General features: G+C 40.2%; 1 protein-coding gene across 1 annotated transcript; it reads left to right on the forward strand.

Annotated features, from left to right (window-relative positions):
* mrpl23 (mitochondrial ribosomal protein L23) lies at positions 1 to 27099 on the forward strand. The gene is made up of 5 exons (XM_033968141.2): positions 1 to 133; positions 501 to 623; positions 9537 to 9619; positions 13579 to 13652; positions 26641 to 27099. The coding sequence occupies exons 1-5, from the start codon at positions 114 to 116 to the stop codon at positions 26803 to 26805; spliced, it is 465 nt and encodes a 154-aa protein (XP_033824032.1). The 5' UTR covers positions 1 to 113; the 3' UTR covers positions 26806 to 27099.

Here is a 27099-nt window from a genome sequence, read left to right on the forward strand (position 1 = left end):
GCGGGATAACCCGGAAGTACATGTGTGCACGTGCTGCGTTTGACAACAACCACCTTGAAACAGGAAAATAAGACTCATGATTAATGTGAAACAAGCATCAAACACCAGCAAACATGCCCGTCAGCAGGTTATTGTGAGTAAAACGACTTTTATTTAGAGTGAATGTGTTCAGCCCCGAGCATCTCTGGAATATGTCCAGGAATATGTGTATATCTCACAACAGTTTTCTTTGACTAGTAGCTTAGCACAGGGTTAGCATGTTTAGAGCAGTGCATGGATGACATACAAACTGATGGTCTGACATTACAGTTACAGTTATTGTGAATTGCACTAAATCTAACCACATTTCCGTTGCACAGCGTGTTAATATTCTAGCTTGTTTGCACTTGTGTAGATTACATATTTGATTATGTCAGTGCCAAGTGTGCAGAATGTTCCTCCATGTTTAGACTGAGGTGTTCACTGAAATGACTCTGTATTTACTCTGTGTCTCTCCTCAGGTACCCTCTGTATCAGCTGGGTAACCCACAGCTCAGGATCTTCAGACCCAACTGGTTTATGAGACTTGTAAGACCAGGGAAAGAGCAGCCTCCTGATACCGTCCAGTTTCGTGTTCCAATGGAGTAAGTGTTTCTTCTATTTAAAAAAAAAAAATAAAGTTTTATCCTTGATTCAGTATCATGGACATGGAAATTAACCACAGCATTTTATTTTACTGAGATCCAAAAATATAAAAACAATATATAATATGTGAAATGTGTTTGTTGATATCTGTATTCTATTGAACATTAATGAAATGACTTTTACACTTTGAATAAGAAAACTCTTAGTATTTTTCTTTAAAAGCCAAAAACCTACAATGGCTAAATTTCATTATTGTCATTTGGGTAACACTGACTTTAAAATTGCATCTATGCAGCCATTGCCCAGTCGACGTGTCACAGCTGACAGTTATATGTCAGGATGTTGTGCTTATTATTGCGCTCAGAACATGAGCTTGAAATGTTGGCATTATTACTATTACGATATTACTATTGGCTCATTCCATTTCTGTTAGTAAATCTAAAATCTAATGTCTATACAAATATGTGCATTATCCAGCTGGTTAAAAGTTAACAGGATTAATCTTTATAAGAAACCTGAGTAGTTTCTTTTCAAACATCGCTCTCAGAAGGCTGAGGCGTCATTGTGGTGTTGTATTTGTGACTCGATGACTCAACCTTTGCAGCTTTCTAAAGGATTATCTCAGGCGTTACCTAGTTTGCAAAATATTTTTTAATATACAAATAATTCAACACTCAAGTCAGTCTTTGTTTACATTTAGATTTATTTTATTTGCCAAAGCTTTCTACTAAAATATGTTTTTGGGGCCCATAAATGAAGTCCAACTTGATCTATCTATAGCATGCTATTTATATATCTATATATAAATATTGATTAATATATAGATTGATTAAAACAATAATGCCATCACGTTATCTAATTGTTCCCAAAGTCATGATGATGGTCCAATGTAAAAACTATCATTGGTTCAAGGAAATGACTGTATCACTGATAAATACAATCAGCAGACAAGAAACGTTCACCTAATTATAGAATCTCCCATTAGGTGGAGCTACCAGGACAGGTTAGAGTCAGATCTATGGAGAGTCAATTCTGCTCACTGTAACAATGCATGCCTTTCAAAGTATATTTAAACCAATAAAACGGCCAATATAAGTATATTTAGACCAATTAAAACGCCTATTATGAAATATAAGGTCGATATGTTTAATGCTTTACTGTGTGGAACATTAAAGGCAAATGAATAACATCTCCATGGAGCAGGTGACAGACCCCCCCCCCCCACCACCACAAAAGCTACATAGTGCACCTTTAACTGGCCAGTGAAGGTCCTTTACTTTGACCTTCTATTATCTATACTCTCTTACGTTTGTATTTTGGTGCAGTCCTTGCATTTGTCCACGAGATGGCGTGCCAGTTCCGACTTAGAGTGCAGCCTGTGAGAGCGCAGCATTTTAGTGCTTGTCTTGATTTTATTGGCCATGCTTGGTGAAAGGCTGACATGGGGAGCCAGGAGAAAGGTGAGGTCAAAAGTGTGCTTGTTAGTCTGCTCATAACACAGCTGGTTGGATTTTACTTTGAGTTTTAGTTAGTTAGTTAGATAGTTAGCGTTTTTAGGACAGACTCAGGAATAAATTTGAGCATTTATATGGACAGATAACACAGAAACATACACTTTAACCACACAGAATCGGCGAACAACATTGATTTCTAAAAGCGCCAGAGGATACTAGGTCTGAGATGGCAGAAGAATAATTTATATCAAGCCTTGGTCATTCCCAGAACTCGGCCTCCTCGTAACACGCAATACCTCAATTAGAAGAGCAATCATTGTTTACTCCTAAACTCTAAAAAATTCAAGTTTGAATCCAGGTCCGTGTCTGGAAATTGCATGCGTCTTACAGATTTTTGTGTCTGACGTGAGTTGTAAGTTGACACACACAGACAAACAAGTAGTATCTGACTCCCACTTTAGATGAGCTCACTACAGCAGTGGAGTTGAAGCTCTGTTAGGTAGGCGGTGTCAAGTGTGTGGGTAAGCTGTTTCTAATGAGAACAAGTATTGTGTACATGCATGTAATAACAAATAGTGACGTTTTGTCTCAAACACCTTGCTCGAGTTCTCATCGCTCATCTGTCACGCTCAGTCTTGTTTTCTTGTATCAGTTATTATTTGCTTTTTGATGCTGGCTCTCTCTTTATTCACTCCGTCCCACCCAAGGCTTTACTGTTTATTGTGCTTTTCCTTTGCACTGAATCCAAGAGACCAATCCCCTTTTGGCACTTGTTGTTTTAGACACCTGGGTTGTATTCTTTTGTAATTCCCTTTCTACCTGTGAGAGGAGGGAAGTTATTTGTTTGTCTTCATATTGTTACCAGACCTTTTGTGCGAGGCTGGTAGTTCTTGAAGAAACATCATCAGATTTCTGTATTTACACCCACGTATGCCAGGGTTTCTGCACGAGGACTGTGGCTGCGGGCCAACAAGCAGACAAAAGGAACACTTATTTAATTTATTTCATGACCTAATTCTGTGCTTTGATAATGATGACCATCCAAACCACCTTAAGGCTAAGAAAGAAAAATCCCCTTTTTCATCCCTACCTGTAAAATCAGTTGCCATAATAAGTTTCTGCACTGAGATGAAAGTTGTGTATCAAGTGCTGCCAACGCCTCAAATAATTTGGAGCTGTTTCCTTATGTTTTGTGTTGGTGGCATGGGAGACTGTAGCCAAAATATTGAATTAATTTACAAAAATATTACCAAAGGAAAGAACACTGTAATTGTAAAACGATGGAGCAAGTTAGGATCCCTCACTATTCTACTTTAGAGTGAATTAAACTTTCCTCATTTACACAGCAGTTGAGTTACGTTATGGCTCTTTGCTTAGGCCTGTCACGGTAATTACCAAATCAACTTAGCGTTCAGTAAATGATAGATGCAACAATACGTTTTGGTGGTTTATTGTGGGGAGTTTTTCTTTGTACAAGAAGGGAACATTTTGGTATTTTTTTGTTTTATGATAAGATTTGAGATGTACAGGGTTGAATAAATAACTTTTATGACTCATTATAGATATAAACTAATGACTAAAGTAGGTTAGGCCCAAAAAATACTATATCAACTTATCATTCAGTACAAGTGAGATGGAACAATACATTTTGGGGGGCAGTATTTATATTTAAATGGCGACTTTTTCTTGATGTGGTTATTTTTCTGTTCTACGATGAGATTTGAGCTGTAGAGGTTTGAATTATGAACTTCTGTGACTCATTATAGACTCAAACCAAATCCTTAAGAGTTGCATTCTGTTATTTATGTATTGCAGTTCACTTAAATACATTTTGTTAAACGATTTTGTACATTTAGAATACGTTTTGAGGGGATAATTTTGCTGTATGGTTTCGTTTCAATATTATCGCTATCGTTCTTATCGTGACAGGCCTATACTTAAGTGCTTCATTCTACTTTTCATTTATTCCTGCTGTTTTTAGAATAGTTTTGGTGCTGCTTTAGGGTTATTGTATTATCGTTTATCGTCTGTATTGTCTTGATCAATATATCGCAGTTCAAAATTTCATACCGTGACAGGTTTATCTTTGCCTTTTGTGACTCAAAATATAAGCAACCCACTTCCGGATGTTTAAATTTAGAGGCGCATTCCTTCCAAAAATCATCTTCCCAAAGCCTATATTTAAAAACAAGTGAATTCCCAAGCTCATTAGCACCAGTTGACATTTTAGGCGCTAACGGAGTAACAAAACTCTGAAGTCTCTCGTTTCTCTAATAAGACGTCAGCGACTTGAAATGACCTGCCTTTTTGATCCGTTTGGGTTATTACCTCCGCAAAAAACAAACAAAATCACGCTTCACACGCCGCTTCGTACAATCAACTTCTCAACTGTCTCTTCTTTAAGGCTTGGGTTCCTCGGAGGCTTTTTTACCAAACAATACCAGCCATTATGATCTTGATACTTAGCGCTGAGCAACTCTAGTGTCGGTATTGTGTCCTCCGATGGGCAGGGCTACGGCTGGTGAGTGCGCACAATCAAGCCCCAACCTGACAATGGAGCGGGCCGGACAATGAGGAGTGATTTTCATTTGCCTTTCATGTGCAGCAGAAAACGGCTCTCCTGTTTCATTCTCACCGCTAAGCCGCTTTTGACGTAGCTTACTTTGATGTCGTGCGTGTGTGCCTGTCGCCTTTTAGGAACGCTTTACCCTATGACACACTTAAAAAGGTGACGTAAATATAAAAGGGCTTTGATTGTAGATATTTTATTTGCTTATTTTGATCTTTGTAATAAATCGCTTTCAGTATATTCATTTCCTGAACATAAACAAAAAAACGACTTTGATGTCATTGGCGCGCGGCGAAAAGTTGTAAAATGTTATGATCTAAAGTCTGAACTCTGCTCCAGACCGCATGCTTTTACCGATACGGGATTAACTGTCAGCCTCTCTGTGAAAAAGCCTGTCATTATCATTAAAAATACTGAATTTAATTAATAGGCTGTGTGTGCACAACGACGCCCGGTCACCTCACTGTTAGCGTCACGACTTCCTGTCCAGTTTTATCTTTATGAGGTTTTTGCCAAGTCACGGTGAAATGAATAAATGTTTAAAGATACGCGGGTGGACGTGACTGACAACACGTTAAAAACTACACAAATAAAATGAATACTTCACCAGAGGAAACTTCTGTGTTGGGTCTGATCCGTCGCAAAAGAAAAGTATAAAATGTCTATAAAATCTGCGGCGTGGATGAGCGGCGAAACGTCTTCACTCCTACAACGTTTTGTCCAGTTGAGACATTTTAAACTTTTCTTTTGCTATCCTAATGCTAATGTTAAAGCTAATTTTGAGGCGTAATAAATATTAAAATGCCATAAACTGAAATATTTTACATATTAAAATAATTGGGTAGTCTTTATATTAATTAATTTAAATTTTAAAAGCTGCCTGTCTATTATTTAGCTGTCTATTATTTTAACTTTTATACATTTTAGGGGAGGGCTGGTGAACAATCAAAAACAAAAGTATTCAAGTTATGGTAGAATTTGTCAATCAAAATTCTTGAAATGTTGGATCATTTATTTAAACTCTCAAAACTCTTTCAAAATAATAGGCTACTTATTTAAGGCGTTTTGGCCAAGCACAACTGAATTAACATATTTTCTGGACTATAAGTGTCACTTTTTATCATAGTTTGTCCGGGGGTGCGACTTATATGTGAAATTATTAAAATATAAAGTTTTCCATCTTCGTTATTGTTGTTGTTATTGGTGCGTCATCTACGTCTGGAGTTGACTGAGTTCAGAAGTGACACCGAGGACGAAGAATTCAATGGATTTATTGATTTGCAGAGAGATCCAGAGTAAACTTATTGCTTGTTTTTTCTGCTTTATTTATCTGATTAACTGTTAATATCTTACGTGAACAAACCAGACACGTGTTCAGTTCTGTCTGTGCTTCATGGAGCTGAATAAATATAAATGTGTTACGTTAGCGTGATGTACTGATATTCAGCCTGTTGTTCCACATTTTATTCTTATTATTATAACTTGATTTAAAGATAAAATGTCTGTTCTTGGTCTCAGATTTTGCCAAATAAACTTCCCACAAAAATGCGACTTATATATGTTTTTTTCTTGATTATTATGCTTTTTTTTCTGGTGCGACTTATACTCCAGAGCGACTTATACTCCGGAAAATACGGTAGTTCTTTAAGTGAACTTTTTGACAATTTAAGTAGCTACAAATGAATGTGCTGTTTCTTACACAATCTTTTATCCTTCTAGGAAAAAAAGACTACACTCTGTGAATCCTACACGACACAATATGTACATAGAAAAAAATGTGCTTGTGTTTTAAAGATAAGCTGCAAAACAAACAACTCTCTCCATTGATTCATCCGATGCTCATCTCGGTACAGAACAGAACAGTAGCAACAACGCCCAGTATGTTTATCTAATGTGGTTATAATGATTACTAATTAGCAGTGACTCTTGCTGGAACTCACATTGTGCAATACACTCACCATATTTGAAACGTGACTCATCTGGACAGAACTCAACAGGCAGATTAGCATAACTGTCAGATAACCGTTGTGTAAAAATATGTGATTTTATGTAAACTCTTAGTAACCCCAAGAAAAGCCTACATACCAGAGATAGATTGATGTATAGTCAGGTATTTGGGCTTTTTAGCGTATCAGCTATTTGCTTAAAATCTCTAGCACAGGCAGATGTTTCGTTTTGGTCAATCTGCTGCCTAAAAATACACAAAAAGCTTTATACACTGACAGTTGAAGTCTTTTGTTTCTATATATTTTTATTTAATTTTTCCAGAGCATTTAAACGACCCTTCTGACATTAATCTGAGTAAATACAGCACCGAGGAACGACCCCTCATTGTACAGTGGAACTTTGAGTCACGTGGGTCAAACTCGACATTTTAATCCCAGAGATGCCCCGAGCGTAAACGCCATTAAAGGAATAATAAGTGTTTTTCAAAGACAGGGGGCAGTATGTGATCTCCACAGACCTGACTAGTCCTGATTTCTTCCTGTGGGGCGATCTTAAAGAAAAGGTGTTTGTGAATAAACCTCAGACGACTTAATAAACGACTTAAAACGTGATATCGAGGATCAAATAAGAGACATAAGCCCAGAAATGCTTTAGATGTTATGTAAAGTGTGTTGGATCGGGCTGTTCAGGGCGAAAACGAAAACGGTGGACACTTAAAAAACATTATCTTTAAAAATTAGGTCATTTTTACTTACCCCTAGTTTAAGTAGTGATAAGTTCAAGTGTAAGTGAACAATTATAACCATATATATTTCCAAAAATCTCAGAAGGTTCAGTTTACCTTGTGCTAAAATTTGGTGAGTGTAACTTAAGAATTATAGGAGCGACTGAAGATTTAAAAGTGTCAGTGACGAATACAAAAACGTTACTACACCACTTGTGGGTTTTTTTCCTTAACTCTACTACAAACTCCCACCAAACCCTTTTTTTTTTTTTTTTTTTTTTTAACCACAAACCTTTATCAGTCGATCTGATTACACATTACAAAAACACAAAATCTCTATGGTTTAATATTGTGGCCATGAGAGATGATTTTTCTTCTGTGTAACTTGCACCAAAATATCAATTTACACAAAAGTATTCGTAAGTATATTTTTGTGTTCTGTGAAAACTGTTTCACAAATAAACGTGGTCCCAATTGTAAACCCAACAGGCGTTCTTTCATTCCTTTTGTGAAGAAAACAAATGTTTGCTTCCAGGATCACTCACAGAACCGCCATTGTGCCCATTTTAAACCTGCTCAGCAACAACACGCCATAATTGAATCTAATTTATCCCCTGCGTCATTTGATGCCTTCTAGGTTTTGTGTTTGGAGTTCTTTCATCGTCTTAGGCCAGGAAACTTTGTAGCATATGTGTTTGCGTATAATTATACACCAGTTGCTGAGGAACGATGCCTTTAGCTCCGGCTGTTTGCGGAGACACGTTTTCATTCTTACAGAGCAGTGAAAGGTTAGCTTGTCAGATGGCAGTTTATACTTGGGATGATGATCAGATGTTGCCTCCATCACTATTGAAAACACCACACCCTGTGGCTAACTTTAGATCAACGCCTTGTTTATGTACACCCTTTTCTCCTTTTTCTCCTCTGCTTTCTGCCCAGGGCCTGTCCTCAGACTGGTTTCCCGTTTCGTGGCTGAGAGGGGTTGTCGTAGTGTATTTTGACCAGAACTTGCTTTGTTTAGACATAACCATATTGTTATTGCCAAAAATTACTAGGCAGATTTACATGGAGTGCAATCTGTCTCTGCAGTGTAGATCTATGATGTTTCGGGGGTTTAAGCTAACTATAATTGCAGCGGTAAAAGGCTGTAGCTTCAGAAAACGTTTCCCTCATTTATCAGGCTTAGTGTTTCCTCTGCTAATGATTCAGGGAAATGACCGCTGCCCCTCTCTTTCGTGGGCTCTCATCCTTGCCTCTGCTTTCTAGGAAACCTCCGCTCACTCAGTAATCACTCTTCTTTGCCTGCCTTGATCCCAAGAACCCCGATGACTGTGTCGTGTTTGGTTGAGCGCTGGCACCCAGAGCGGGGCTGAGCGTTCTGCCACATCTATGAAAATGCTTCCTCTTGTTTCTTAAAGTCGTTTGAAAAGATACAAATGGGTCTACGCTGCCAATAGTTTGATAACCCTCATTACGATTATGAGGCCGTAATGCTCCCTCCGCACTGCGTGTTCTAGTCAAACTGTGAACAATATGACGATAAACCAGAAACTTGTGCTGGAGCTGTTTCAAGGCCAAATGACTGGTCTGTGTTGATGTTAGTTTTGTGAGTTTCTTGATCTCGTTTCTTGCTTGTAGCTGTCATGTTTTTGGGTAGATTTTTCAAAAATGAAGGAAGCAATACATTAGCCCAATTGATCAAAAGTATAACTGGTGATAGAAGCCATATCCAAGGCATCATGCCAGTCCCCAGCGTCACTATAAAGCACTTTGTCAGACGCATTTGGGAAGTGCTCTGTACCAGACTAATCCAATTGTCTAGATTGATTAGCAGTTAAAAGCCTTTCTTCCTCTGGTTGGAGCAGTGTGCTCCCACTGCTGCCCTATGAGCTAGCCTCAGCTGCTGTTAGCTTCACTTCCTGTGTAGGGTTTCACTGGACAGGATCGATACGTGTAGACTAATTGGATGAACACTCACATTTCTCCTTTATGCCTTTTATGGTTAAGAGAATAAAAGCTAAATATGGGTTTACGTTTATGGGAGGTTCTGTTCTGTTGCAATATACGATACTGTTTATAAAGGTTGAGAGTGAACTTCATCATTCTTATGCTCGTCTGAATGGCATTGTGCTGTAGTATTGGTACACAACCCTTAATGCATCTGTGTCCACTGTGGGTCCCTGTTTCACCTCCTTATTCCCCTCTGTGTTTTGTACAGGATGACCAAATATGATGTGAAGAATTACCTGGAGAAGATCTATAATGTTCCTGTGGGCGTAGTCCGTACCAGGATTCAGTACGGTGAGTGTCCACTCGTCTGCACAAACACATCAATGTCTACTGTGTATTGGTGTTTTGGGTCTAGGGTTGGCGACAGACACATGGCAGTTTAATGGAATGACTGATGAAGCTCATATTGATTCTGCTGAAGGTCGGGGCAGATCTAGAGGAAAAAAAGAGAGAGAAAAAAATCAAGGGATGGCAAACAAGGACAAGGATTATTTCAGGGGTGGCAATGTATTTTACCACCTATATATGCTAATCTAATTCTGTAATTCAGTTTTTTTTACATGGCTAATACAACTAAACACCTGCATTTAGATTATTCTCCTCCTGTTTTTCCTGCTGCAGCTTTTTACCCTTCTTCTTCTTCTTCTTCTTCTTCTTCTTCTTCTTCTTCTTCTTCTTCTTCTTCTTCTTCTTCTTCTTCTTCTTCTTCTTCTTCTTCTTCTTCTTCTTCTTCTTCTTCTTCTTCTTCTTCTTCTTCTTCTTCTTCTTCTTCTTCTTCTTCTTCTTCTTCTTCTTCTTCTTCTTCTTCTTCTTCTTCTTCTTCTTCTTCTTCTTCTTCTTCTTCTTCTTCTTCTTCTTCTTCTTCTTCTTCTTCTTCTTCTTCTTCTTCTTCTTCTTCTTCTTCTTCTTCTTCTTCTTCTTCTTCTTCTTCTTCTTCTTCTTCTTCTTCTTCTTCTTCTTCTTCTTCTTCTTCTTCTTCTTCTTCTTCTTCTTCTTCTTCTTCTTCTTCTTCTTCTTCCTCTTCCTCTTCCTCCTCCTCCTCCTCCTCCTCCTCCTCCTCCTCCTCCTCCTCCTCCTCCTCCTCCTCCTCCTCCTCCTCCTCCTCCTCCTCCTCCTAATGACCAACATCAACGTTATTAGCTATTACCTATTGTCTTTTATATCACAGACAGAAGTACAATGTGACTGAAACAATCTGAAAATGCTGCTTTTACCTCACAATCACTAATTAGACTTGCGGTAAAATAATCCTCCACATATATTATGTAATTGTATTACATAACTTTAGACACTGGTATTTCAGTGAATACTGGGTCTGTTGAGGAGAAATGGTAACAGCTAAACTAATAATCTCCTTAAGGGAATAGGTAGTTAATTGACCTGAAGGTACGTATCCTACATTTACTTCATTCACTGCTCGTCAGTCTCAGTAAATGACGTCTGTCGTAAAAATGAGGTACAGGAGAAGCAGCAGCAGAGGCACACACTCACCTCACATGTTTTCTTCACACGTCCTCTTCACATTTCTTCTTCACGTGTCTTCTTTACATCCCTGCAAAGGTAGATTCTGTCAAGATTCTGTCAACAGCTCCAAACCTGTGACTTATGGCTCAGTGGCGTAGGTTTAATAAACTCTTTCCTGAGTTGATGGCATGAGTCCTCATACTTATGTGCACTTTGGTGAACTAGTCTTTATAGCCACGACTTTTGCCTTTTTTCATATTACAAAATATGACCACAGTTTGTGTGACCACTTGTCTGTAAATGCCGCTCTTTTCCCAAAGCTGCACGCAGCTGCACGTCTCCTTATACTGGCCTCTGATTGGCTGCGGTGCACATGAGCTCACAGACACAGGAGAGGAGGGTGGAATAATGAGTGAGAGGGAGAGATGGAGCCGACAGTGAGGCTGCTGCTGTAGACTGCAGCTTTTGCCAGACTTTTCTGATGTCCAGACTGGTCAGCGCGGTCAGTGCCACCCCAGTAGATCCGCCCCTGGCTGAAGGGCTGATGTTGCACTGAAATGCATGCATAAAATGTCACTCTTACTTTGTGCTTCCCACAGAACCTGAAACGTATTTACAATGGAATTTACAGTGGCATTTAAAGTGCCCAACTAAATACAGACTGGAGGACTAGGACGCATCCTGCCAAGATGCATGGTTAAAAGCAACAAAGTCAATGAAATATTTGTCTATTTTTTCATACTTTTTTATACTTTTAAATACAATTATTAAGAAGTAATAATCTTTAATATTAAAGAAGACCTATTATGCTTTTTCAAGTGCTTATGTTGAACCCTAATATAAATATATCATCATTTTACATTTTGTTCATTTTAAACCACAATATGGCTCTAAAACGGCTAAATAATGGAAATAGTTCCACTGAACTGTTCAGTCCTGCAGAACTGACCGTCCTCTTCACAGGAAAAAGGATTGGGTTTTCATGAACATTTTTATTTTTGAAACGTGATTTTTGAACCCTACATGTGTCAGTCACTCGCTCAGTCTTCATTTGTCAAATAATTTCAATTACATTGTAAGTGTAAGGAATTGGGCGGGGACAGGGGATAGGTGAAAACAGTGCAGGACAATACCACATCTCTCATGTATGAATCAATCAAAATACAACTTTGAGTAAACTAATGATGAGGGAACACAGACAAGTGAAGCAGGAGTCTGTGTTGAACATGGCACAGTGTTACCAAAGTCACACTGAACCAATTGTGGGTGAATATGCATCTAAAGCGGTTGCAGTTTTAAGCCCTGCTGTTAAGTCACTGACTTAATTATTATGTTGGCTATTTATAGGAAGAGGAAACTGTTTATTTGTAGACTTTGGGGGCTCTCTGCCAGTCTATTACAAATAGGTAACAAAAGAAGATGACATATGGTTATCATTAAGCACACGCTGATGATGCATGGAGCCGTGGGGCCTCGAGGATCCCCTCATAACTCTGGTAGAGAGGGAAGAGAGGCGCCTCTCTTGGCCTAACCTGGTATACCCATTAATGCTGTTTATTAGGGTTGTGTCCGTATAAAAGCAGGTTTAAGGAACAAACCCAAGGACCTGCGAGTGGAAGGAAAGGAGTGTGTACTGAGCAGATGAGAATGGGCAACCCGGGGCCCCTGATCCCTGGTACGTCACAGAAGGTATCCCTGTCTGCGTCAGGGGTTCCTCTTGACTGGCAACGTAAAGACACAACAGAACAGCGAGGGGAGCAAACGACCCTTTCTTCCATCCATGGGCGGCGTGGGTATTTTGGAGGGTGTTACCATAGTTACCTCTCTGGCCAGGGATTTGTAATGTGATAGCTCGCTGCCAAACCACAATCTCAAAGTGGGAGAAATTGTGCTTGGGTTTGCAAATGCTGAATGAAAGCTTTGCCTGTACTTGATACAATGATGATATATTATTTGTTTGTATATTGTTCTTTTTTTGCCTTCGAAGTATAATTTAATAGTTTCAGTTTTAGGAATCTAACAATCCCTTAATAATTACAAACGCACTCCCACCCACCAGGACCTCCATTTTGCCAAAGGGTGTAGAGGTGCGTTTTACAGCCGTGCGCAGGGCTTTCCCTGGGCACTGGGCTGTCTGGTGGGTGATTACTGGCTCAGCGTACCACATACACACTATATCCTAATACACACCAGTGCACCCGCACACAAATGACTCATTACAGCGGAATGTTTCCCTTGTTTTTCGTGTCATAAACGGTTCCCATGGCGATGGCAGTTTCTCTCGGGGCCTGTTGACTCGACCACCGTGGTCCTGTTGAGAAATGTTAGAATCATGAAACTGATACGTGTTTATCCTCTGTCACTGATGATAACAGTTCTGCGTTATGTTGCCTAATAGTTAGATACCTGAGGTTGAGGACACTCTTGAGCAGTTTTGTGGTTTCTAGAAGAATGGCTGGGCGCTGCTCCGTTTTTACCAAGGCCTGGTTCCAATTGCAGTAGCCTTTGCATCTTAACCAATACAAAGTTTATTTATTCTACATAACCATAAAACAATAGTGTAAATATCCATAAATAGAACAGTGGAGTATTCATTTAAACGGAATGTTGTTTAATACTTTTAATATGGGGTGGGTTTTTAATGCGTTTTCTTCTTCCCACTCCTTTTCGAGCTTAAAGTGGACTGGAGACATGTGTTCATTAATCTGCTCGACATAAATAACAGTTTATGGAATTAGTTTTATCTGAGGTTTTGCAAATAAATGATGTAAAACTCTTTTCTCTAGGCTCCAATAAGAAGAGGAATCACCTGAACCAGAGAGTCAAGCAGCCTGACTACAAAGTGGCCTATGTTCAGCTGGTAAGTGGACCTGCCCTCCTTTATAAAGCACTCTGCGTAGGTAAACAGGGTCCAAACATGAGGGATGTGTAAGTAAACTCCATAACTTTTGTTTAGTTAACAATAGGTAGCTCGATGCTTTTCACTTTATATTTTGAAGGCGATCTAAATAATGTCAATTTTTCACCGTTGAAGAGAATTTTTTTGTTATTAGCTTTAAAAATGTGTTTGCACGGAAAGGGTTTTGGTGCTAGCTCTGAAAAAAACTCGTAATTTGGGGTGTTGTAGCATCGTTCAAACCCCAGACACACTCATACAGATGGGTCGGTGGTAACTTTTCCCCACACGTACACAGGGCACTCCTCCTCCGTTCCCCTCATCCCAACACGGATGCTCAACCGTCTCCGTCAAACCCACTCAATATCAGCTTGTGTTTAAATGCAAATCTTTTTTTTATAACTCACTTTGCCCTTGAAATGGAGAGGAGCGAGCGTGAGGTGAGGTGGGTTCATATTCGCAGGCTTCTTCTCCACGTGTGAGCGCGACGTTACTCACTGTTGCGTCTACAGATGTTATATTTTTTACGATGATTTGATTCCTGTGCGCTCATCTTTAAGACTTTGAACAGCATTAGGTCATTGTGTTTAGTACACAGCGGAAAGTGGCGACTTATTCATTCGATCTTTTGGTTGTTTTGTGGCAGTAATAACAAATAGAGTGGAGCACAGATGGCTTTGGGCCTTTTTCTGTGGTGTTGTCACTGTTTTTTTCCAAACTCTCCCGACAGACATGTTTGTGTTTGAAGCTGAGCACTAAAACATTCACACACTGGAATTTAAAAAAGAACTGCATATACTTGGCAAATTGGTAAAGATTGGTTATTACCGACACTCCCCAGACTTGATACTGTTCACAAGTTTAAACATGCAATTTGTAAATAGAAGTTTGATTTATTTTAATTACGTTCCAAGCCTCCTGGTCTGTATTCCTGTTTTTATCTTACGCTTAATCAAGAACAGACACTTCTTCGATGTTTAGATGGAAAGATACGTCCGTCAAAACTTGGAACTACAACTCCTGAGAACGAACAGTGAAAGTAAAAGTGATATCAGCACAAAATGAAGCATAAACGGAGCAGCTATTATACTATTAAAATGAATACTTCCTCTTAGCGCAGGGTAGTTAATCGAAAAATGGCGAGATTGGGAGTTTGTCGCGTTTAATCGTCAATGAGATGGTTGGATTTTTGTAATCGACAAGGCCCTAGCCAATCCTCAGGCAGCAGTGGTTTGGAGTTCGGACTCTGGAGGGAAAAATCTATACTAAAACCCTTAGAAATAGAAAAAAAAGACAAAATAAATCGATCAAAAATTGCATGTGATGACGCTGACAAAGAGGACACTTTTCTCCCATGTCTCTTCCATTTGTGTTATGGACTTGTCATGGAACTTCTTTATTTTACAGTGAGAAGAAATATTGAAACATGGAAAAATCTGATAAAATTAAATAAACAAACATAAATCTGTTGGGAAAACGTGGGGCTCTTACAAAACCAGATACTATTTTCTAAGTTATAGCTGAGTTTTCAGAGATGTTACGTTGCCTTTTTCCATTATCAGTACAATAAAAAAAAAAATAAAAATTCAAATCATATAGCATTTTTCCGGATGCTGTATAGGTCAGTGTACGTTCATGTGTCAGTCCTCCCACGAGCAGAAACAAATATACCCTATCGTCCACACAGCCAAAGGAAACCATCTTTTCTTTTGCAGCGGTGGGTAGAAAACAAGATTGTTCCTAATTGACTCCACATGTGAGAGAGTGTTCTGTGGGCTGATGCCCCCCCCAACCCCCCAACACACACACATACACCCACACACACACACATACACCCCTCCACCTCCCCCAACACACACACACACGCACACACACACCCCCACACACACACACATACACCCTGCTCAAGTCCTGCTCCCTTCATAAGCTAATATTGCCACAGTAATACGTGTGCTTATGCGCCCTCTCCCCCCTTTCATTCCTTTCTCTTGGTTTGCGGTTAATGGGAGGCCTCCCGTTTGCGGGCTTCCGTGACGGCCATTTTCCTCGGGCTTAGGGGGACCCGGGTTCCAGGGGGAAGAGATAGCGTCTGGTTGTGTCAAATGTACACGGTGTGTGGGAAAGTGTGAGGGGCGAGCAGGGGTGAGAAGGGGAGGTGACTAAGGGCATGGTGGAGTCATGCCAGAACAGTGATCAGGGGGAGGGCCAGAGTGGGCCCAGTGCTGCAGCCGGTGGGCTGACAAAGACTGTGGTCCAAACTGAAAATCTTGACTTTATCAGAGTGCTTTCGTGTTTGGCCCTGTGTCAGAGGGACTGGTGGTCTTGGAGTCGGACCGTTTCCCTGCGCCAACAGCGCTCGCTGTTTCAAACCACTACTACTACTACCATTTCACTGTTGAAGAGCACCATGCCCCATTTCCATTTAACCATCACTTACTCCTAAAACCTCTGCAAATCCATGCTAGTGCTTTCACAAAAGGAAAAGCACTTTGAAATTATAGTCATTGTGCAGCCTCATTATTGTCAGTCAAACATTTACGATAAGGTACTCTTTGCATGTAATTGAAAAGGCTGTGGTGAGGTTCGGTCGGAGCAGGAGCTGGAGGAGGACTGGTTGGTGCGGGAGCTCTACTGGTCGAAGCTGGAGCAGTACTGGTGTGGTTGAAGCGGAACCTGGAGCTGTAGTGATTGGAGCGGGAGCTCTATTGGTCTGGTTGGAGCTGTACTGGTTGGAGCTGGAGCTGTACTGGTTGGAGCTGGAGCTGTACTGGTTGGTGCCAGCTGCAGCACTTCACAGGCTGAGTGCTCCGAGTGCATGCTGAAAGCTCCCTGAGGGAGCTGCTCTGAATATATGAATGGGAGATTGGACTGCTCTCAGCATTTCTCAATGATCCTTCCTGCTGTACTGTAGGACATTGTGCAGAGTGCGTTCAGTTCGGGGCCTGCTCCATCTTCTTATCGTGTGTAAAAAATACTTGTCCTGTTCGTAATATTGGCAGCATTGCTGTAGAATTCCATTGGACATTAATGACTTAAGAATTTCAAAGGTTTATATTGAGGAGGCGTCAGAACACAGAAGTTTGTGTTAAGTGTTGGGCTCTGCTAGGCACACCCAGGCACCTGTAGGCTGTTGCATCATTTATTGTGTAAACTTTAAACTGTTATCTGACAGTTTGTATACAACTAATCTAACCATCCATAGACAAACAGCCAGACTGCATTAGCACCAGTCTCTTTTCACTTTCTAACTGGAAGTACATACTCGTCTCTGTAACATCGGTGTGTGGGGTGTGGCTGACAAGGTCCACATAATCTCTCCACGCTCAGTGAAGTTTATGTGTGGACAAAGCTGACTTTCTTGAGCGAGAGCAGCGTGCGTAAGGCGACTGAGTAAAACGTTTGCAGCAGGAGGCAAAGCAGGCACACAGATGGTCCTGGGTGATGTCACAGTGCAAGCTGTTGAAGCAGACACTTAAGTTTACAAATACAATAATGCTGCCACTCGAGTGGTCACGATGTTCTTCTTCACTTATTTTCATGTGTTTTCGATGGACGTAAAAGGCTACTGCATTTTGATTCATATGGAAAGTTTAGGATGATCATCGTTATATTTTCGCAGATGTTTCATTTATCTTTTTTTTCTACAGGGAGAGCCCAATGAGAGCACCTGACTTCATGAGCACCCCGTTAAAATACAGAAAAATACAAACAAAACAAGTACATAGATCCATTTAAAACAATAAAAACAGGAGCAGGTGTGATTATAAATGTTTATCACCAGATTATTAAAGTGCATTAGTGGCACCAATCTCTGCACTTTTTCATGTTCCTGAAATATATTCTATTTTTGGGAAGCAAAATAACCGATAATACCTTTTTCCCCATTTCAGTTCTCGTGCGTGACGTTTTTAGACGTAGACAATCATGAAATCTTGTATTCAAAGTTCCCGTATCAAAGTTCAATAAAGAAGTGAGATATTGAACCAGTCTATCGTCGTAGTCCCATTATAAATACATTTTATACAGTGTTCTCTTCTGACAGATAGCGATGGGTTTACATTCATCACCGGTTATGAAAAAAGGGGCTGAGTGAAAGAGTTTACATTGACCATTAACATACAAACATCTGGTTGCTGCCACATTGATATTCTACATGTTTGTGTTGTTTTTTTCGAGACCTTTTGGCTCTGTGTCTTATGATACGGCAGAATCCAGGTGCATGAGTTAGAACAGAGAAACCCAAAGCAAAATCTCATATCAAAAACAACCACAAAGGAAAACAAAAGATTGGGCTGGACCAGCTGCTGTACAACTGTTTAGTCATGTAGCCTCCCGATCCCCATGCATCTGGTTTGCTCTTTCAACTTTTGCTTTTTCAACCTTTACACAGTTCATGGGGATCTCCTAACTGGATATAAAGACTATGAAAGACGAGAGGTTTGTGACAGTTTTGAGGAAGGTGGTTAACACTGTATAACACTGATTCATAACTGAGGGGTCAGGACACAGATTCCCCAGTGATTCCTTAAGAAGAAGTCCAACTAAACAGCCTGAATTATAATGATGTGTCATGTTAAATGCTTCTATAACATCTTTCACTTAATATTTCTCTTCTTTTTTATTGTATAACAGTAGTTTGTCAGGCAGGAGAAGGATTGTGTGGTCCCAGTCCTCTGGCAGCATACTGGTCACTAACAGAAAAAGGCTGGCCCACTGCTGTGGACGACCCTTCCAAAAATGGAAGCTTAACGTGCCACTAGATGGCAACATTTTGCCGTAGAGTTCCCGTCGTCCCGATGTGTGCTTGTGACTCTGTGTTGCCTAACAATAGACCCCATAGGCCTGTGTAAGTCACTGTGAGTCCAGAGTGGTACCAGACAGGATCCCCCATGGTTGTTTCTCTGACTAACTCTTGCAGTGGGGGTTCCTGGGATGTTGGATGTAGGCTGCAGTTCTGTGGGAGTGACACACAGATCAACTTTTTCCCCCCCTTTCCTTTTTGAACTGTCAAACAAACAGAGTCTAGTCTTTCTGTCTGTCTCTGAGCTTCCTTCCCTTCCTGGTTTTGCCTCACCCTTGCTTATCACACCAATTAACATTTTTAACATTTGCGTTTTTCCTCTTCTGAGCACTCTCTCAGTCGCATGTGTTCATTTCCCAAAACATAGATTAGCCAATTGAATATCACAAGTTATTGTTTCTTTATTAATGTTTTATTAACCAATTCAGACACACATTTTAACATGTAAATAACAGCACAGAATAACGCCACATTCATTCAGTTTCACTGTCAAATATAATGTAATGGGGTCATTTTTAATACATGATTTGTGGAGAATAAAAATGTGTTCACCTGCTTTAACCTTCATGAGGGATTAATACAAAATAAACTGATTAAAGATGACATTATTATAAATGAAGATGACAGTTTTCCACATAAATATATACATGTGTATATATGTGACATGTGTCCAGAGGTATACATGCTTGTGTACATGTATACTATTTGTGAGCCTAATAAAATGAGCAGCTTTTCCTGGCAATCAAGCTGAGCTGAAAAGCCCTCCATCTCCCTATGTGTCTCCTGATTTGGAAAATCTACTGCTAAGTAAAAACGTGTGTGTAGGTTTCATAAGAGCTCAGTGGAGAGCGAACATGAATTATAGAGAACAGAGCCGGTTTTAACCATTCCGTTTGGAATCTCACACGCAAACCTTTTTTTGAATGGCTTTAGTTCAGGCATGTCTTCCCTGTTAGTAAACGCTTTCCCACATTATTCCGGTGAATACCTAAGGCTTTCTCGTGTAAATATGATTTTTTAAATGGATACATTGTGGAAGGGATTTTCTCATCCAAATGTTGATTTATTTGGCTGTTTTCAGTTTATCTGTCTGAGCAGAATCTATTTCCTTCTAATTTCCTTCCCTGTTTCCTCCAGGTTGCCCTTATTTAGATAACCAGGCAAACACAGACCCCAGACCGCACCATCCACTTGCTCTGTTTCTCTCTCACACACACATGACTGAGCACAGCCTCGTAACCTCTCTTTCTTGATTACCCCTGACCTCTTGACCTTTAATGACACAGCTGCCACTTTGATCAGCCAATCAGCACTCGGCGCCACCCAGGTTCTTTGCAGGGCTGCCACTGGTCTGATAAAGCCCTCCGATAGGCCCCTGCTGATGCATTTCCTGTTTTGGTATGCTTCTTCATTTTTATTTTCTCCACCAGCTGGTCCCAGCATTCCTCGCAGCCAAGGGTGGGGGGTGGGGTGGGGGGGGCGCCGGGCCAATGACTGGATGGATGTTTATGTAGAATGGGCAGTCACGTCGGGTGAGCGGCCGGTCCAGGAGTCCTGAGCGTGTGTGTGTGTGTGTGTGTTTGTAGCCGGGATGGCGTGGTATGGACTGGGGGAGTGGAAGGTGCACGGTGGAAGCGAAGGGGGAGGGGTCTGTATATGTGGACTTGTTTACATGTGCTGTAAGAGAGAAATGGGGTGCATTGTGGGGGCGGGGTGCTACTGACATAGATGGAGGGGATAATGATGGGGAACAGCTGTTTATCTGTGTGGATGTGTGTAATGAGAGTGGCCGGTCAAAATGTGACATTTAGGTGTGAACTGCCTTATGATTCAACACGGGTCTAGTCCAACAAAGGGAGTAGTAGCCTGTTTGTAATAAGGTGACCTCCGCCGGGGAACATATTCTAGTTAGTACCGTGATCCGATTAGGACAATGCGGCGGTGATATGAAGTCACAAAGCCCAAGTGTAATAATAGATGTTGATGAAAATGTGAAGCCATGAAGCAAAAAAATAGACCCGTCGTGATAAACATTATATTTCGAGTTATCGTTCCATATACGTTTAATGGAACAGTCATTTTTAGGGGTCAATATTCATCTTGGGGATTTTTTTTTTTTGTACTAGCGGGGAACTTTGTTGTTTTTCCTGTTTTACGATAAAATTTGAGCTTTAGACAGTTGAATAAATAACTAATCGTAGACACAAACTAACTACCAGTGTTTCGTTTTGCTATTTATTCATCACAGTTCACGTTTTTTAACCATATCGTACATTTAGAATAGCTTTTGTTCACAATTCTACTTTAGAGTTTTGTGTCAGAGGCATAAATTTGTCGTTTATCATCCGTGTTTTCTTCAGCAATATGTCGTACTGTATTTTGTCATCGCGACAGGCCTCATTCCAAATATTTTTTCTTAATATTCGAACTTCCTTTTTCATTTACACGATTATTAAAAACCTTGGATCCAGGCGCTGATCTAGATCTTTAAAAATAGAATAGTTCTCATATCAAAAATGATTTGCTTATTGACTTGTGCGTCCTTGTGATAATCCAAAAGTATGCATGAGTTTGTGTTTGCTCAAATGCTGTTAATAACTTAGCATGTTCTGAGGAGATGCGGAGATCGGTTGTGACAAGGCATTATTAAAATATCTGACTGAATTAGATTTAGTGAGTAAATCCCAGTCGTAGTCATTTCTACGTGTTGACCTGTTCTCGTGGTCTCTGTTACCGGGCGACTGCAGACATGCCTGGACATGAAGACACCATGCAGTCCTCTGTGGGTCTCTGGGCAGATACAGTGTCCACATGAGGGATTCACTGGTCTTCCCTGCAATGGACCCTGCTCTTTTTATTGAAATCTGATAACTCGCTCGCCCACCTGCCGCCGTATGCATCGGCTCTTTGTCCATCTAAATAGCCTGTTGTGATTCATAAACTATAATGGCTGATGAGTGACAAGTGTTTTATGTCAGATCTAAAATTGATGTGAATTTAGTTTTTTTTTTTAAGATGGTTTTGGAAAATGCTTCTTTGCCTGTTGTTATTCCCAATGACAAGAGCATAAACACGGATAAAGAAATGTTATTCACGTAAACGGCGTCTTATTTTTTCAAATTCCAGTTTCATCCATGAAAACCATTCAGTTACATATCATGCTCAAAAAAAGTCTATTATTCATAGCCAAAGTCAGTGTGGCTTTTTCTTGGCTCTGGAGGAGATGTCATTGTAATTGGAGGGAGGGCCTGGGTCGTGACCCTGAGTCAAACCCACAGCAGGATGCTGTTGGTTAGTGGTCTCCACTCACTGCCACTTATCTGTTTTTACACAGAAAATCACTTCTCTCTGTCGCTCTTCTATGGCCTAGTGCATGTTGTTTTGAAAAATGAATTATCGAGGTTAGTTGAAAATATACATATTTTTACCTCTCCTACAGCCTGAGACTGGAGAAGCCCAAACCCTCTGTCTCTTATCTCTGTCCCACTGGCCTGTTCCTGGAATGGCTTGTACCAGTGGGTCTGCATGGAGCCACAACAGGGCAGAGTATTGTGTGTCAATGAGATAAAGTGAGAGTGGATGTGTGGCCCACCCAAGTGCCTCCTACACAAGCTGTTTACAGCATTTGACTACATCTCTGTTGCCTTCATGACATTGTTTTGCAAAATGTTTTAAATGTGAATGAACTTACAGTGTGACAGTCCAAATGTATTTTGTTAAAAAACAGTATACTTCAGCCGTAAGTTCCGGTGTACATCGATCTACCTCTATGAGGATGAGTTGTTGTGAAAAAGCTGCTGTAGCAGAAACAAACGCTGACTTGGCTCTGATCAGCTTGAATTGAAACCGGAAATAACAGAAACCAATAGATTAAGTTTAAAAGGCTGAATGTCATGGCATCTAATATTATGTGTTTGTGTAATCTCAGTTTGATTTCATAATATCTTAGTTCTAATACAAACTTATTGTGAAACGTGGAACTATAAAAGTTCTGAAACACCCTCCCTCACTAACTGTCCAAATTAGTAATAATGTATATTGTTGGATGACAGATTTCCAAACTCCAATAAACAAGCTACTTGTGAGTCCATCTGACTCCAGTTTACAAGTCCCGGTTCACTTGTAATTAGACAGCGTGAACTTAAATGAACCAAAAAGAAAAAATGCAACCCAAGACACCTTGGTGTGTGAGTATGTGTGTGAGCATAGAAAACAGATCACCAAAGTGCTTGCACCTGTTCAAATGACTGTGGAGCTTGTGGAGGCTATTTTGGAAAGAACACATGAAATGCTGACATGCACTACTTAAGCTCGGCGCATAGAATAATGCTTTCATGTGATGTCATAACATTCTAAACTGGACGTATTTTAAGTGTGTTGTAGGGCAGTTTACATGTTGATTAACTGTCCAAAGAAGATGTATTGACCTGTTTTATTATTAAGATCTCTGAAATTACTGGGTCAAGCCAAACGGAAGCTTGCATAGAGGTAAAGTGGTTAAGTGAATTTATTTTCTCACTACTTTCAAAACACAATCACATTGCTCATACACAAAGTTGTGATTGAGGATGAAATTGACATATTAATGTTAATTTTTATGATGTCATTTATCAGGAGTTCTCAAAGTTTGCTGCCGTCAGTGCCTTTGCAAACTCTTGGGTAAGGTCCTGTCTCGCAGAGGACGTGTGGGCTTAATGTTCTATTCAGCCACGGGTCAAAGACATTTTAACACATCCAGCTGGACAACAATGACTTTCATACTTAATAATAAAAGGGCGTCCTGAGTCACTATCCGTGGGTTTCAGAATGATAAAAATGCAGACTGTTGCCATAGCAATTAATAAGTATTTTGTCTTTAGAATTTTACAAGTTCTCAAAATGTCACATATAAGAAACCGTAACCACTGGATTTCCCTCTGTTCATCTCACAAGTATTCCAGGATTGCCGGACATCCATATGTACATTTTAAAGGGTTGTTTTTCCCACTTTCTTTGGAGGAAATGATTAAACAAATGCTCTCCAAGTTTTTTCCAGATGCTGTTTTTGAGCAGCGACTGCATGCTCAGTTGGTTACATATCCCAAGCAAAGGTCAATCAGATAGAATACAGAGATCCTTTTGTGTGTCTTTCCACATCTTGCTCCATCGTCTCCCTTTTCACTTCCCTCTTTCCAGTTTTCCCTGTGGGGCTGCAGGCCGGATTGATGTCTGGCGTATCACTTGTATCTGCATGTTACTGTTGAAAATGGATCCTAATCCTAAAAAAACACATCCTTGTTCTGAATATGAGATTACTATGATGAGAAATACTCCTGAGCCTTAATAAAGATGCACAAAATGTAATAAATGTTTTCCTGTTAATGTCATTTATGGTGCTGTGCTAGTAAACATGAAAAATTACATTTTAATTTAAGTTTGGCGACAAGGACACCCCACCAGTTCTTCTCATTTCCTGTTGTGAGAAAAGTGAATAATGTTGCTTTAATGCACACAAATAAAAGAGTAAACCCTTGTTACAATATTCTTTTAATTTTTCTTTCATTAGGCTGCTCTGTTTTTTCTCTGTCCCTTTTTGATGTTTTTCAAACCAAATATCTTCCAAATCCTTAGACAAACTCTTAACCTTGTGTGCCACTGTTGTTCCCACTCTCCCTGGTCTGTGAAGAAATAAGTATAATTGAATGATAAGTGAGGAGGCTTTGCTCCTCTCCATAAATCACTTAACAGTGTGTACAACATGCAGGTGTATGGAGCGGCACACAGGATGTAACTAGACCAGGGCACGGGGGCTGGATCTGCCCTGGGCTCATGTATATGTGTGTATCCCACCAAAAGTATGAATGCATTGAGGCCGCGCTCTGACATACTCTGACTGTGGAAATGTGTCCAGCAGACGCTGGGCTCACACACTCACACAGTACTGCCAACAAAAAGACTTGTTTAACAAGACTTAGCGCTTTGTTGACTTCAATCTCAAGTCTTTGTTGTTTTTGTGAATCACTCTCGCGGAGGCCATTATTAATCTCTGGCGTGTGTATACACAAGGTGTCCAGCACTGCACTGTCTAACTGGGAATTGTCATGCGACAGTGTTGGTTCAAGTTGGATTTAATTGTGTTTGGCTCAGCTGCTGTGAGTGATCTAGCGCTGTGGTCTACATTAGTGCAGCAGTAGACACTAGTCTCCTGTTCCTCTTTTGAAAGTCCTACAGTTAACTGCCTGGAGGGAATAGACTTGGCTTTAGGACGCAGTATTCCTCGATGACCATCTGCGCAGATGGTCAGGTGTACTGTAGCTGTGGTCAACAGTCACAAACCTACAAGGACAAAATAAACTGAGATGGGGTTTGATTACGATTCTCTTCCTTAACACTTTGGCACACGCGTAGTTAAAACAAATGCATATAAAACTGATAATATTGTTTAATTGGTGACGTCTTTATGATACAATAATGTGTATGTTTCTCCTGGTATTATCAGTTGGAGACATTTCTCTCCGTCCATATCAGGTGCTTGCTCATTCGTGTGGTGAAAGCCGTGTTGTCTTTGAGAGTCGTTCAGGTGGTGGGGACATAAGGCTCGGTTATAACATTATGTAAAATGCTTCATTATGCAACACCTTTCACACTCTTATATAATAATACTCATATTTTGTAAACCTCTTGTCATATTTGGCAGAGTTTAAGCCGATAAAGTTAAAACACATGTTCAGATCTAAATCCATTACAAATCTGCATATTAGCGAAGCTTTTATCCAGTCAAAGTTAACTACGATTTGATTTAGGACAAATGCTCTGGAAATAATTAATAATGATTTGCTTATTTTTGTTGCATTCTCCATTTTCGCTTGCACCTAAACTATTTTTTCATTTGTAACCATTTTATTTGAATGTGCAAGCCTTGGTTTTATGTTCTGTATATTGATTTATGCTCTGAAGAGACTAGAAGAAAATTCCTAGACTTTACACGCTTACTTCTCTGTGATAATGTTTTGATTATATTCAATGTTGCTTCAGTGCAACTCAAAGACAACTGTGTCACGCGTTTGGTGAGTGGCAGGTGGATTTTAGTATGAACTTTCAAGAGCAGAAAATGATTATAGTTGCCTCTTAATGACACGTAAAAAGATTCAAATTTAATTGTCATGGTTAATGATCGGGGCTCTAAACATTTTTTGTTTCTGTTTTTGTATATCACCAACCCCTACTTAACACTATATCAGTCATAAAATCATAAGTAAATTAATCAAAATAAAGCAAATGACACATTTTATAAGCTAGTGTCCTCTATTTACATGTAACATTGGTAAATACTATAAATACTGTTGGCCCTAATATTGACCCTTGAGGTACCCCAGACAGTTTGCTCATTTATGGGATGAATTTGAACTGGAATCAGGTTTATTATTCTGCACAAACTGCTGCTTTTTCCCCAATTGGCAATGTCACAAAAAATACTCATTGACGTCTAAATGTTTCTTTTTTAATTATGATTCAAGTTTAAAAAGCACAAATGTATACAACCAAGAATTAATACAGACTAATCATCTAAATGATCAGCTGTTGGAATAACATTTATTATTACTCTTAAATGGCCATATTAAAGCAGCCCTAGTTTGGATTGCTAGTGCTTCTAGTGAATTCCTGTTGCTGGGGGCCGGTGGCAGAGGCTTGAAGAAGGCCCATGGAGGTAAAGGCTAATGATGTGAACTGCACCCACTGACCCCTTCATTTGTGTGTGTGTGGAGGGGTGGTGGGAGGGTGGGTGCTAGGGTGTAGTGTACGGTACTTTATGGCTGACACAGACTGCACCGGACCACTGATGCATTAGCTACGACCAGAGATGGGTTGGTATGGAATAAATAATGGATACTATCCTCTCCCTCTGAATAAATCACGACCAGAAAAAATGGAGAGGGATTAAATGTGGGAGAGAGAAGCCCAATGTCACAGCCGTTGACAGCGTTTGTACAATTTTGAAAAGGAAAAAAAGTGATATTTAATTGTTCAGTTTCAATATTTCAAAGATTGTCAACAGAATCTGATATGACATGTCTCAAAAACACACCTCAACATTGATTTAAAAAAAAAGCATTGTTTCTCTTTAGGACAGTTAGCTAATCATTATTTTGTTTCCTGTTGTTGCATTTATAGGCGCAGGGCCAGACGTTTACCTTCCCGGACCTGTTTCCCGAAAAGGACAAGAAGGTGACGGAGGGCTCAGTGGAGGAGATGCAGGAGAAGTTCATGGAGGACGAGAAGCAAAGGCAGCGACTTGACCCCCGGAGAGGAGGGGTCACTGAGTGGTTTGGACTCTGATACAAACCCACTAACCCGGGAACAGAAACTGAGCAGCGCGCCTTCTGTGTCCAAGCGTGGGCGTCCGGTTGGCAGCAAAAAAAATATTGATTTACAACGGGCAGCGCTGATGTCACTTTTCTATTTCTGTATGAATCGTGCGTAGCGAAAGGAAGAATTAGCGTACAATGTGTAGGAGGGGAGGACATTGTTGAACTTGAGCTAACCGAGCGTCAGTGTAGTACGCGGAGCCAGAACATAATCACAGGAGGGGGAGACTGTCCCACTGCCATTTTAATAAATCAATCCACCATA

The sequence above is a fragment of the Periophthalmus magnuspinnatus genome, chromosome 6 (assembly GCF_009829125.3).
Source record: "Periophthalmus magnuspinnatus isolate fPerMag1 chromosome 6, fPerMag1.2.pri, whole genome shotgun sequence".
Classification (NCBI taxonomy): domain Eukaryota; kingdom Metazoa; phylum Chordata; class Actinopteri; order Gobiiformes; family Gobiidae; genus Periophthalmus; species Periophthalmus magnuspinnatus.

Excerpts from the sequence above, each read along its gene's own strand:
- mrpl23 (XM_033968141.2), top strand. The coding sequence starts at position 114 with ATGCCCGTCAGCAGGTTATT. Across the intron at positions 134-500 it reads ATGCCCGTCAGCAGGTTATT|GTACCCTCTGTATCAGCTGG; the intron begins GTGAGTAAAACG and ends GTCTCTCCTCAG. Across the intron at positions 624-9,536 it reads CAGTTTCGTGTTCCAATGGA|GATGACCAAATATGATGTGA; the intron begins GTAAGTGTTTCT and ends TGTTTTGTACAG.